The following is a 13774-nucleotide window of genomic DNA, read 5'->3' on the forward strand; positions in this document are numbered from 1 at the left end:
TGAAATTGTTTCTAGAACTTTGTTGTTTGAAGAGATGAAGCAATGAGATCGATGCAATTGTCCACCCCTCCTACAAAATTAACTCCATACCTAACTGTTAACTCTACCTTGAAGCAGAATGTTCTATGTGTAAAGTTCTAGGAGTATAGTTTTAAGAGCCATAGCATGTTTTTTTATTGAGTCTCCAAAGATAATAATTTTAAGTAATTCATCACTTATGTATTCAAAACAGACTTTCAGAACACTGAGCTATGCACCTTGAATGTGATTTGTTAAATTATACTTAAATAACACATTAACCCTCAAATCTCAATGGCTTCCTAACACACAGGTCTGTTTCTCATTCACTTACATATCTATTAAGGCTCTGTTCCACATAGTCTTTCAGGGATCCAGGCTGACAGAGGCTCCACCATCTTGAAGTGACACCATCTGGAACTTTCAGGGTTAATCTTGGTTGCTGGGGCAAAGAAAGGAAATGCCCAGAGAATGGCAAAAGAGCTTTTCCCTTTCTCAGCCTGGAAGTGCCATGTGTCTATTCTCCCATTTCATTGGCCCTAACTAGTCTCATGGCTCTGCCTAACAGCCTGAGATCCTGAAAATACAAAGGAGTAAATGGTAAGAATTCAGTGGGTATAATTCTTTGCCACATGATTGACTTTGATAGGTTAAGAATAATTTCCAAAGAAGTCCAACTCATTATTCCAAAAACTGGAATAATTTTCAAAGGCGTGAATATCAAAACTTGGTCAACAAAGCACTGAAAAGCTCCCTTCCATTCATTGCTAAAGTGGCCCAGAAGCCACTGCTCTGAGACAAGAGTAAGAAACCTGCACACATACTCCTGAACTTAAAAGTTAAGTTAAAAAGAAGAAGAACTTGAGCTCAGATCCACTTAGGGAGAAAAAAAACCCCTGGATCTGGAGGCCTCTCCTGACTAGCAGTGGAGTTTTCTAAACACAGTGGCATCTAAAACTTTGGGGTGAGTGGTGGAAGGAGGTAAGGGAGTCATAACTTACGGACTGAAGCACAACGTGGGTGTATTTAGAATCCTGCCTTGAGCACTTTGTAGGTGGGAAGCAGCATAACTGATTTCCACTTCTCATTCCCTCATCCCACTGCTCACCTAAAGGGCAGCAGTGGTCTAAGCTACATGAGTTATTGAGGGAGGGGATATAGGTGTCAGTGCTGACTTCCCCCCGTGGCTTTCTGCATTCACCAAGGCAGCCTTTTAGGCAAAGAGCAAATAGTAACCCCTGCCTGAATCTACCATCTTCTGCTCAATTATGTGTGCATAGTTAGACAAAAGGATTTCTGCTAAATTTCTCAAATTTCCCACACTTTCAGCATATAGGTAGATCTGTGTTTGGTACTGGGCTTTTTAAATAGGCACATCAGAAAACGTTTCTGTTTAAGAAATGAGGAGAGGGAAAGGTTTTGAACATGGTCACTTGTCTTCCTTGCTTTAGCACCAGACTTGGTACAATCTTAGTGTTTTAAGAGCTGTAAAATAGCATACAGTTCCGCTCTTCTTTGCAAAATTGCCAGCTAGGCAGAGATGGCCTCTGTTGCTTTAGTGTATGGGAGCTAAAAAACATTTTTAATTGCACAAAGACTTTGGAAAGCAGGGAGATCGATATTCAGTGCTTACTTTTGAATTGAAACGTCAAAGTTTGAGGCAGTTCCAATTTAAAATACAAACATAAATCAGAAGTAAGCAAAAACTGTTCTTTCGCCTGCTGGAATGGCTAAGATCCTAAGCACTGAAGAAATGGCAAGCCTGCCATCGTGGATCAAGTTGTTCTAGCTGTGTTCTTGTAAACATGGTAGCGCTGCTGCTTTAGAAATCAAAGTAGCCGCTTTGCAGGGGTAGGTCCTGGAGCCAAGCAAAGATATCTTTAGTTGAACTAGACTGCCACCTCGTGGTCATTTTGGAAAACACATGCTAATCTCTTGTCTTCTGGTTCCTGGGCTTGAGTGGGTAATGCTCTTAGTGATGGGGAAACAGATGAGGGAGGCAGGGTCGGTCCATGACCCCTCTCCTGCTGAAACTTACTAGAGGTTGGGTTGGTTCCTCTCCAGTTCTGAGTCATCCGCCCTGTTGGGGCTGGAAAGTGGGGAAACGTCGGGGAAGGAATGGGGAGGTTGGTGGTGGATGCAGATTCTGGACCTGAGTCTCGGAAGAAGGCCCACTGATGTGAGGACATTTAGAAAGAAAGCAATACCTTCGCCAGCTGAAGAGTGAGGTAGTGCGGATTCCTTTGTCCCCTATCTTTCTGTAGTGCTTCCCCCAACATGAGGGGTCAGGGATTCTGTAGTCTCAATAGAGAAAATTTGATTTTTAAAAGTCATTCTCTACATTTACTTCACACAGCTGTGGGGTCACTACAAGGCCCAAGGTACTGTGCTGGCACCGTGCTCAGTGTCAACAGCACCACTGAGGGAAAGGTGAGTTAACTAGACCACAACCAACGATGGTCACGTGAGGGTCAGTTTCTTGGTCAGCAGTGGGGAAGGGGGAGGTGATAAGTGTGGTCAGTGATTGTTCTTCCATTGGCCGCAGACTTGGTACAACATCAACATTTTCTTACTGGGGGGAGAGTGTCAAGTAGGGGAGATAGTAGTTCCAGGGGTCGGTGAGTCCAGGAAAGTGTACACAAAAGGAAAAGCTAAATTTCGAACTGATATGGGAATTAAAGGATGGACAAGATTTCTCCTGGTTGAGGTGGGGCTGGGGGTAGATATTGTAAACAGGAGGGGAGATAAGAAGTGAAAGTTCTGGCCTGGGAAGGCGGCCCTAACCCAGGAGCAGCTGAGAGACAGGTGAGGCGGGGCGGGAGCCGCAGCAGGAGCGGGAGTGGGAGCAGGAGCTGAGTGGGAGGCTGGGGCTTCTTGTGCCTTAGAGTCCAGAACACGGCGGGCATTAGGAAGCACTGAAGGCTTCTGAGCAGGAGGCTGAGATCTGAGCCAAGGCGGTGGAAGACTCCCCAGGCAGTGAGTGTGGGAATGTGCCGGGTGCTGGGAGAGGCAGGAGGTGGGAAAGGGGCTTGGGGACTATCGCAGCTTTCACAGCAGCTTCTATGAATCCTGGGGGCGTAAAAGCTCCAGCTGGTAGGGCATAGTCAGGTATTAATTGCCCTGATGAAAACTTACTTTAATTATCAACTGAAGATCTTGGTTTTCTGTTAAATACATTTCAGAAATATCAAGCAGAATTGGACTAATTTGGGGAAAGGAGGGTTTTAAAAGACCTCTGAAAAATAAGTATTTAAGATACTTAAAAAAAAAAAAGCCAACATATTGAGATATATTTGGCAAAGGGATAGAATGTAAAGTATTCCTTTCTTGTCTCTGAACCAAAGAACTGCACATGCTGCCGATCACAGGTTGTTTGGTTATTTTTTAAAGGCTGGGAGGGTCTCAGAAATCATCTCATTTGGGTAGGGACCACTGGTTTTCGTCTCGCACGCCAATGCTTATTCAACAGCAGAGCTGGCTGGAGAAGTAGTCGGCTGTGTTGAGAAGGCCCATAAGGCCATAAATGCTCTAGCTTAATGGATGAGCGTCCCATTGGATTAGCAATGTCTTCTTGGGGATATTTTGGGAAAAGAAGTCACACATGCTATGTATTTGCCATCCTTGACCCAAATGTCTTATTTTACAGTCGAGAAAGCTGTTTTAGAGAGGTTTGTGTGACTTTTCCAAGCTAACAGAAACAGTAAAAAGTAGCATTTGAAGTTAACTTGGGTCTTGCTGAGTTTCATGTTCATAGTTCTTTCCACTAGTCCTTGCAGATGGGGCCCCACGATGCCCTCTCTTCCCCGTTCTGGTAAATGTGTGTGTGTGTTGGGGGGGGGGGGGAGGTGCATGCTTGTGTGCCTCACACACACTGGTATATATGCATATGAGTTTAAATGGAGAAAGTGGAGAGGCCTGGCCTCTGAGAGATCTCTTCCTCTTTTACGTCTAGGGAAGTCACTTGGCTCTTCTGAGCCTCAGCTTCCTCGCAGATCAAATGAGGCTAGGTGAGCAGCCAATCTCTAAGGGCCTTTCAAGATCCGATAAACAGCTCTGGGAGATATGCAATCTCTCTCATGTCCTTGCCACGTAGTAGGTACTCCATATGCAGCTATTGAATGGAAAAGGAATTTTTCTCCAGGATGGTAATATTTGACTCAGGTATATTTTACAGAAGGGAACAAGGAGCAAGGCACCAAGACGCACCTTTGGAATACAATGCTATTATCTTAGGCTCTGTTCTCTTGATGAAAACTTGGTTTCCTCTATTATCCAAGGGTTGGATTGGTAGGTCCCCTGTGCTTTCTTTTTTTTTTTCTTCTTCTTTTTTTGTAACCTCTGATCTCTGGACATTTCACAGATTTTTAGCCCCTCAACCTGAAGGCTAAATTTCTTCAGGAGATTTGAAACAGACAGAAGGAAGCATATGGAATTTGTGTATCAGAAAACTTGAGATCTTGAAAGGCGTTTAAGTTTCCACCCAAGTTCATGGTTTCTGAAGAACCCACACTGCCTTCGATGAGTCTGTTTCCTTGGTTTTGAAAAATTCCATTTTACTGCCCAGAACCATTTTTGGTTCTGCCCGGACCTAATTTGCAGGGCCCCTGTGGAAAATGAAAATGTAGGGCCTCTTGTTAAAAAATTATTAAGAATTTCAAGGTGGTGACATCAGAGCATTAAACTGAGTGCTGGGTCTTTGTGACCATCTAGGTTGCCTGCCGGGAAAGCTACCTCAGTGCTGCCTCTGCTGCCTCCCCCAAGACAGCAATGAGGTAAATTCATGGTGAAGTCATTAATCTGAGAATGTTCTGTAACACACTGACTTCAGCTCAGTTTTATAAGTTTGGCTAATATTCAATCATATAAATAGAGATCAGGACTCAATTTTACTTGCAAGGAATGGGTGTACCACAAAAACTTGGTTAAGTTCATTTCTCTGAAACAGAAAAAGTTTAAACACCTTTTATTTGAAGAAATATTGCTTCTAGGCTTTCCTGAAGCCAGAATTGTTCTATAAAAGTATCACGGAATATTATACATGATTAAAAAACACAGTATGCTTCCTAATAACTTGAAATCTTTTTACAAAGCACATCATTCGTGATCATAAATATGTTTGTTCTGTCATCCCACTGATGATACACACATCAGGTAAGCAGCTAATTTGAACATATGTACAGAGTCTATGATAAAGATTTAAAGTTACCAAAAAGATTCAGCTATAACATATGAAATTTTCTTTCAAAGAGTTTACCATAAACACTTAAAGAAAACAAAATTTATCTAAGCACTTGGATTATCTAAAAATAAGAAGAAAACCTCTCTTAGGGTAAGCAAAAACACATCTTCTTGGGAAGGTGAGTAGGAATAGGAGGGTACTGATGACTCAGTGAGGTAATCCTTTAGCTGGTATTTGAAAATCTAATACACAACAAGAATATTTTCAAGAATACAGATTTTTGAAAGCAATTTTGAACTATCTCTTTAAACAATATCAGAACTTGGTGAAGGCCTTACAAATAATCATAGAACACAAGGTTAAGAAATTAACTTCCCTTGTGGTATGTTGAAATTGTAGCACATTCATGATTTTATTTTATTGAGAAGTTCCTGGTTAAATTCAAACTAACCATATTTTGTCAACATTTAAGCTTCTTAGCCATGCCAAGAAAACCAAATAAAGATGAAAATAAAAGGTCTTTAGATCTTTTTCTCCTGTCAAGAAAATAACCCAAAATATAGCAATCTTAAAGGTATGATGTATGATGAACGCTTTGAGGCTAGGCACAGAGAGAGCAGGCAATCTTCATTTTGTTTACTTATTTATTTATTTTCACCACCAACATTATTAGCCATGCCTTTCTGCTAATCGATTTTAGCAAGTCGAGGTAAAACACATGCAACATTTTCTGGCAAAAGTTTAATGTCAAACAATATGTGATCCATACTGTGTGTCATCTTGGGGGTTTATTTGACTTTGTCACAATGACAGCCAACAGTGAGACTGAGAAGCCTGTACAAATAAAAAATAAGACTAATCAAATAGACATGGCATTTTAATCTCAAAGTGCAAAATCATCGAACTGAAAATGATGGCATTGAAAAATTCCAGTGGTTAAAAATGAATCAAAACTTCATTACGCAGGCAGTGGAAGTGTGTTGAAAGATTTACCAGGGGTGTCAAGTTTTAGACACTCGGAAAGGCACCATACTAGCCATCTTGACTGGATAACATGTATATACTTATGTCCCTACGATATTCAAAAGATAATACTGTTTCAGTATAAAACAAACAAACAAGTAAGAAATCAAAACCAAACCAACCAAAATATCCCCAGCCTTTCTTTCTACTCTTGGCAGATAGTAAATTATAGCGATGAGTCTCCGTGTGCACACTGCTCGCTCACATGCTCACCAGCTTCTACTGCACAAAGGTAATCAGGGTAGCTTGGAATGTTGGTGGCTAGGATTACCTTTATTAGTTTACAAATAAAAAAGTTAAAAAGAAATACTGTGTTTAGGGTAAGGTAACAATTTCATCTAATCAGAGGAGAGTGAAGAGGAGGCGCTGCTTTCTAGGTGCTGTGACTTCTCCTTTTCGTGATTCTTCTCCACCTTGGTCAACATCTTCCCCACTGTGCTGGAATTACTTGGGTGTTCTGCAGTGGCCATGGTGAACATTTGATGAACTGAAATTCCATCGGAATGCACAGGAAGATACAGCTGATCTTCAAAAATGTCCTCTCCAAGACCACCATCCTGGGGAAGTTCTTTCGGGTGCCTGCGAATGGGCTGCAGCCTAGGGCTGGGCCTCAGCTCTAGCTCTGTCATGCCATCGCCACTGAAATTGGTTTCCAGATGATTGGTCCCTTCATGTCCCATCCATTTTTCAGTTTTTCTCCAGTGTTCAGAATTCAAACGATTCACTTCTGGAATGTCGTTGTCCCATTCAGGTTTACCCTCTGGACTTAATGTTGGTCGGTTCAAATGCAGGGTTCGAAGGTCGGCTGGCAAGGTCAAATGAGGTGTTTTCCCAACCGTATGCCTTGGGTCTTCATCTGACTCAGCAGAGGCCATCTCCACTGACACAGAGCGCTCAGCAGAGACACCCAGGAACCCATCACTTTGAGCAGTTTGAGTCTTATTTGTTTTATTTTGCTCATAGTGACTCTTCAGCAGTGCAAATACTCTATCTACATCCTTCAAGTAATTAGTCCAGTCCACCAGACTAAGTCTGTAGTTTTGTCTGTACTCATAGATGTTTTCATTCACACTGTGTAGCTCTTCTAGGCCTTGCCAGTTGATGTCTGCAGTGAGACGGGGCTGATTAACCTTCCCATCCATCCCATAACTGTCCTCTGTGAAAAGAGAAGAAAGTGAATCATTAGTGGAGAAAAGATTTTCTACTTATCTGGGCAAGCAACTTACATTGCTTTTCCAGAGTTAATCAATGAAAAATATGACACTCAAAAGCATTTTCCCCTAGTCATTTGTTCTCACAGAGTGGCCTTAGGTTACAAGTGATTAAACAACAGAAAATTGGGGGCGGGGGAAGATCACATTTGTGAAAACATCTATGACTAAACATGGAGCTGAAAATGGCACTGTCCTTTCAGCCAGGGGATTTGGGCTTCACTCCTGGCCCCACTCAAATCAACTTTGCAACCAGAAGAGCATGTGAGTGAGTCCCTCTGAGTCTTGCTCCCTCATCTATCAAGTGTAGAAATAATTGTATGATAAAATCATCACCACTTATAAGGTTGCTGGGTGAATGACAAATTTGAAAGTATTTGAATGTAATAGGTAATGCTTAGTATGATATTTTTATTTTATATTCCCTGATACTCAGTATAAATGCAAATCTGAATGCAATTGAGTTCTTCAAATCAAATGCCCGGATTTATTTCTTTGATTGTTGTTTTTGCCCTGAAAGTTCTATGTCCTAGATAAATGTGTGCCTCAGATAACTGAATGGCTTACTCATATGCAAAGAAGGCACCAGCTTTCTCTCTCTCAGATCTTTCTGCATCTCCAGGATGACTGTAGCCCTGCAGAAAACGACACTTGTTCTCTAGTTGTGCCTAAGTACCATTTGGAAAGAGGTGGCCTAGATGAGTGCAATGACCACCCATAAAGCCACACAGACCAGCAAGAAGAACAAGCAAAACTACACCAAACCCACCACCTCGGTGTAGCTAGAAGATAGAGAATCCTACAATCTTCAGATCACCTGTAAGTAAAAAATGTTAACACCAAATCCCAGCAGAGCTGAATGTCACGCTGTGGCCACAAGCCCTGGGAAAACAGTACGGAAGAGAGAAGAGGGAAGTGTCAATGGAGTCAAAGATTGATTGAAGGCCTTAGTGGAAAGAATGTCAAATCTTTTGCATAAAATACTGTAAAGATTCCTGGTGAGTCACAGCACTGACAATGAGAATGGGACCCCTAAGTCCCAGCCTTGTGCCTGTGCACGATTCAAGGTGGCAGTCTGGAAGGCATTGCTTCAGGCAGAAAAGGATACAAAGAAAGAGAGAAGGGGCTGGGCGGGGTGGCTCAAGCCTGTAATCCCAGCACTTTGGGAGGCCGAGACGGGCGGATCACGAGGTCAGGAGATCGAGACCATCCTGGCTAACACGGTGAAACCCCGTCTCTACTAAAAATACAAAAAACTAGCCAGGCGAGGTGGCAGGGCCTGTAGTCCCAGCTACCCGGGAGGCTGAGGCAGGAGAATGGCGTGAACTCGGGAGGCGGAGCTTGCAGTGAGCTGAGATCTGGCCACAGCACTCCCGCCTGGGTGACAGAGCGAGACTCCGTCTCAAAAAAAAAAAAAAAAAAAAAAAAAAAAGAAAGAGAGAAGGGAGAAACGCTCTTTGGAAACTGGGTGGTAAAACAAGGAGGAAGCAAAAGGTGGGAAATTTCAGGTCCTGCAAGAAAAAAGAGATATGAAAAGTCGGAAGACACACAACCTCTCTCACTTTCACTCCCAAATAATAATAAAATAAAAAGGTAAAGAGAGAGTATACTTAGTTACAGTCACAGAAAAGAATTCTGTTAAACTAGGAGGCTTGTAAATACTATAAATCCATGAAATAAAAGCAACCTAAATCTATATCAAATTACTATAAAATAAAGAACAATGAGATACCATCTCATGCCAGTCAGAATGGTGACTATTAAAAAGTCAAGAAACAACAGATGCTGGCAAGGTTGTGGAGAAATAGGGAGGCTTTCACGCTGTTGGTGGGAGTGTAAATTAGTTCAACCACTGTGGAAGACAGTGTGGTGATTCCTCAAAGATTTGGAACCAGAAATACCATTTAACCCAGCAATCCCATTACTGAGTATACACTCAAAGGAATATAAATCATTCTGTTATAAAGACACATGCACACATATGTTCATTGCAGCACTGTTCACAATAGCAAAGACATGGAATCAACCCAAATGCCCATCAATGATAGACTGGATAAAGAAAATGTAGTACATATACACGTTGGAATGCTATGCAGCCATAAAAAGGAATGAGATCATTTCCTTTGCAGGGACATAGATGAAGCTGGAAGCCATTATCTTCAGCAAACTAACACAAGAACAAAAAACCAAACACTGCAGGTTCTCACTTATAAGTGGGAGCTGAACATTGAGAACACATGGACACAGGAAAGGGAACTCTATAACACTGGGGCCTGTTGTGGGGTTGTCAGGAGAAAGAGAGCATCAGGGAAAATAGCTAATGCATGGTGGGCTTAATACCTAGGTGATGCGTTGATAGGTGCAGCAAACCACCATGGTACACATTTACCTATGTAACATCCTGTACATATATCCCAGAACTTAAAAAAATAAAACAACAAAAATAAAATGGAAAACAAGAATTTAAAAAACCATCTTAAGAAAATGCCTCTGGCGAAATAAAGTGCAGAAAACCACAACACACCAGTGCTGTGTGAATTAAATGTTCTAAATCAAGCATCTGAGGATGGAAAAGCCATCTGAAATCAGAAATTAAAATATGAACCTAGCATCTCATGTCCAGTCCAGCTCTCCTTCAAGTATCAAGGCTATGGAGGAACAGTTTGAAACACATAAGAACGCAGGGGTACTGTGTACATCAGCTCTTCTTCAGCAATCTTCCAGAGGATGTGACTCGTTCATCCAAGAAATCACTAGGGAAACTGAAGCAAACATATAGAGGGTGCACATTTAATAGATTTATCAGATCTAGGATAAAAATAAAGGTAAAAGAAGAGTGAAAAAATAATATATGTATTTTATAGGACACGCTAGAAATAATGCAACTAAAAATGTGAGAGGGAGCACAGACCAAAGAGAATAAGCTCACTGAGTATGATTCAGGTAATAGCTGGGAGTGAAGGAAGGCCATTAAAAACTGAATAATGAGATAATGAAAGGTTAAATAAGATAACAGGAATTCAGGCCAGGCATGGTGCCTCATGCCTCTAATCCCAGTACTTTGGGGAGGCCAAGGCGGGTGAATCACTTGAGATCAGGAGTTCGAGACCAGCCTCGCCAACATGGTGAAACCCCGTCTCTATTAAAAATACCAATAAATAAATAAATAAATAAATAAATAAATAAATAAATAAAAGAAAAAATACAAAACAGGGATTAAGGGCATTAACAATGTATAAGTACAAAGACAATTACCAAAATGCAAACCTTACTAAGTTCTGAAGGAAAAAGAGAAGAGCAACTATCTTGATAAAGAAGAAAGTATAGAAGATGCAATGAGAAATATATAGAAACACAATAGGTGATATCAGTCCAAGGCAGATCAAATACAGCAAGAATAAATAAGAATATGTATTGGAATATTACTGGAACCATCAAGTGGAGCTTTTGGTGTGCTCCCTTGTGGTAGCCACTGGGGCTCATAAAATGAGTGGGCATGGGGGGTGGTGTTGCAGCCATGTAGAGACGGGCTAAGCCTAGACCTATTCCCCTTGCACTCTCAGACATATAATGCCAAAAAGAGAGCCAGAGACTGCAGATGTCTATGGGCCAGATTCCCCTGGGGTAGGCACCCCGCACATAGCTGGTAAGTGGATTACATGGGAGCAACCAATGCCAGTAGCCCTGAGGGGCTAGACCAGGGTCCTAACAGAAATAGACACTTACCCTGGGCTGGGCTTTGTAGACCCAGTGGTAGACGCAAATGCTTAAACTATTATTACAGGATAGGAACAGAAAATATTGTACTAATTTGAACCACCAAGTTATATTTCTTCAGATCAAAGGACACATTTTATAGCCCACCATGTCCAAAAGTGAGCAAAGATAGTTCACATCAAATGGACATATAATGGTGCACATTATCCTTAGAGTAACAATTCCATAAGAATAGGAAGGAATGGGCAGCTAAAACATTTGCTGTCTAAAATGGGGGGAGACAAAAGCATTGAAGGCTGGCTTACATACCTTGACACCCAACATGAGAGGGCTAAGGGAGGGTCCCCCACTGGACAGATTTCTCTGCTTTGCAGGGGGATAAGAGGAGAGGGACAGGAGAGGATGCTGGTGTGATGATGCAAGTCTTCTGCACAGCACCTCAACTTTCTTTTTTTATTCCTCATGCAGAGATGCAACTGCTGGTGTTGGAAGCAGGGATGCTTCCTAAGCAAAAAACCCAAATTATACTTTAAAACGATGTCAGAATTCCTACGGGCCTGATGGGGCAGGGTATGCCTTCATCCCAACTGGCAAAATTGGGGTTTACAGTGAATGCAGGTATATTGCCTGGTGGTTAAAAACAGCTCATTAGTTCTGTACCTATGTAAACTTACTCTATTTGAATGGAAGCAGACTGAGCAAGAGGTACTTGCTAGACTATTACTGGTAGTCTAGTAATAATACTAGACTAGTATTACTGCCTGAAGTCTAGAGCAGCACAATGGATGAATCTAATGTCTCCTCCAAAGGTGGAAAAGTTTGGTCATAAATGGATAGATGGAGGAACAGTAACTGAGGCTGAAGGAGTGAATAATTGGGTTATGTCATGAGTCATGAGAGAAATCCAATATTACATTAACAGCTCAAAAAAGGCTCAGAACAGGAGATGACATTGTCTCTTAGCTCCATTATACCAGACTCCTAAAAGGGTGAGGTCATATATTGCTAAGCCCCTCCTGGCAAGATTCAACAGAAGCTGGCAAACCTGAGTGGCCTTGCCCTGGGATGTATTTTCATATGACAGAATGATGGACTGGACTAATTTTTGATGGCTGAATGGAATTCTAAGAATGTGCCAGTACATTTTGGCTTTTATAATCTTCTCACTAAGGGTTCATGGCCAGGGGACTAGGGCATAATAAGAAAGATATATTTGATGTACCCCCAATTCACAGCAATCCTAATGCCCTTGCAATCTCCAGGGAGATAAGAGTGTCTTTTATATGCTGAGGAGATGGCTAGGGTTCCCTAGACAGCTCTAGGTTGGGAGCTGGGCTGATCATCAGAAAGACCTTCACATGATTAGAGAGTTGGGACTCTCAGTCCCACCTCCCGACCTCCGGGGAGCAGACAGCGGCCTGGAGATTGAGTTAACTACCGCTGGTCAATGATGCAATCTATCATGCTTATGTAATGGAACCTCGTTAAAAACCTTAAACGATAACAGGGTTCAGAGAGATTTCCAGTTGGTGAATGCAACCACATGCTGTGAAGGTAGCACACTTCAAACTCAAGGACAGAACCTTCTACGTTTGGGACCCTTCTGGACCTTAGCCTATGTTCCTCTTCATCTGGCTATTGATTTGCATTTCTTATAAACTGGTAAATATTTTAAAAATCGCTGAAATATACAGAATTAAAAACACAAGAGATGTGGCTCATGCCTGTAATCCCAGCACTTTGGGAGGCTGAGATGGGAGGATTGCATGAGCCCAGGAGTTTAACAGCAGCCTGGGCACCATAGCAAGAACTCACCTCTAATAAAAATTTAAAAATTAGCTGAGTGTGGTGGCACACGCCTGTAGCCCCAGCTACTCAGAAGGCTGAGGTGGGAGGATCGCTGGAACCCAGGAGGCTGAGGCTGCAGTGAGCCACGATTGCTACTATACTCCAGCCTGGGTGACAGAGGGAAATCCCATCTTAAAAACAAAAACAAGAGACTACTTTGCAGACCTCAATGAGAACAAATTTGAAAACCTAGATGAAACATTAGTTGCACAGGAAAATAGTTTGCCCAAATTGACGCTGTTCAAAGAAAAACTTGATAGCTGAATTAAGTTTAACAGAGTTTAATTGAGCAAAGAATGATTTGCAAATCTGGCAGCCTCCCAAGCCAGAGTAGGCTCAGAGACTCCAACGCAGCTGCGTGGTGGAAGATTTATGGACAGAAAAAGAAAAGTGACGGACAGAAAACAAAAATGAGGTACAGAAGCAACCAGATTGGTTACATCTCAGCATTTGCCTTATTTGAACAGAGTTTGAACAGTTGGCCACCTTTGATGGGCCAAAACTCAGTGATGGGCACAAGAGTAGGCTACAGTCTGTATGCAACTCTATTTAGGTTATAGTTCACGATGTACAGAGAAACCTTTAGGCTGAACTTAAAATATGTGAGGAAGCAGCTTTAGGCTAAACTTGATTTAACAACCCAATATAGATAGAAGGCTTTAATAAAACAGTTTCCATAGAAGAAAAAGAAAGCCCAAAGAACCACTCAGCAAAGATGCATCAGGTCTATGTACTTTCACAGGAGAAGTTTACCAAATCTTCAATGAAAAGAGAATCC

At 41.8% G+C, this 13774-nt stretch overlaps 1 protein-coding gene across 5 annotated transcripts in view; it reads right to left on the minus strand.

Annotated features, from left to right (window-relative positions):
* Positions 1-4965: 4965 nt before the first annotated feature.
* SULF1 (sulfatase 1) overlaps positions 4966-13774 on the minus strand; it is a 193767-nt gene continuing 184958 nt past the window's right edge. For 3 of the 5 annotated variants that reach the window (XM_030937961.1, XM_010375044.2, XM_030937962.1), the window contains one exon: positions 4966-7376. In XM_030937961.1, coding sequence (XP_030793821.1) covers positions 6559-7376 — 818 coding nt within the window. In that variant the 3' untranslated portion in view covers positions 4966-6558. The remainder of the gene's footprint in view (positions 7377-13774) is intronic. The other 2 variants (XM_030937963.1, XM_010375048.2) reach the window with 1 other exon arrangement.

The sequence above is a fragment of the Rhinopithecus roxellana genome, chromosome 9 (assembly GCF_007565055.1).
Source record: "Rhinopithecus roxellana isolate Shanxi Qingling chromosome 9, ASM756505v1, whole genome shotgun sequence".
Lineage (NCBI taxonomy): Eukaryota > Metazoa > Chordata > Mammalia > Primates > Cercopithecidae > Rhinopithecus > Rhinopithecus roxellana.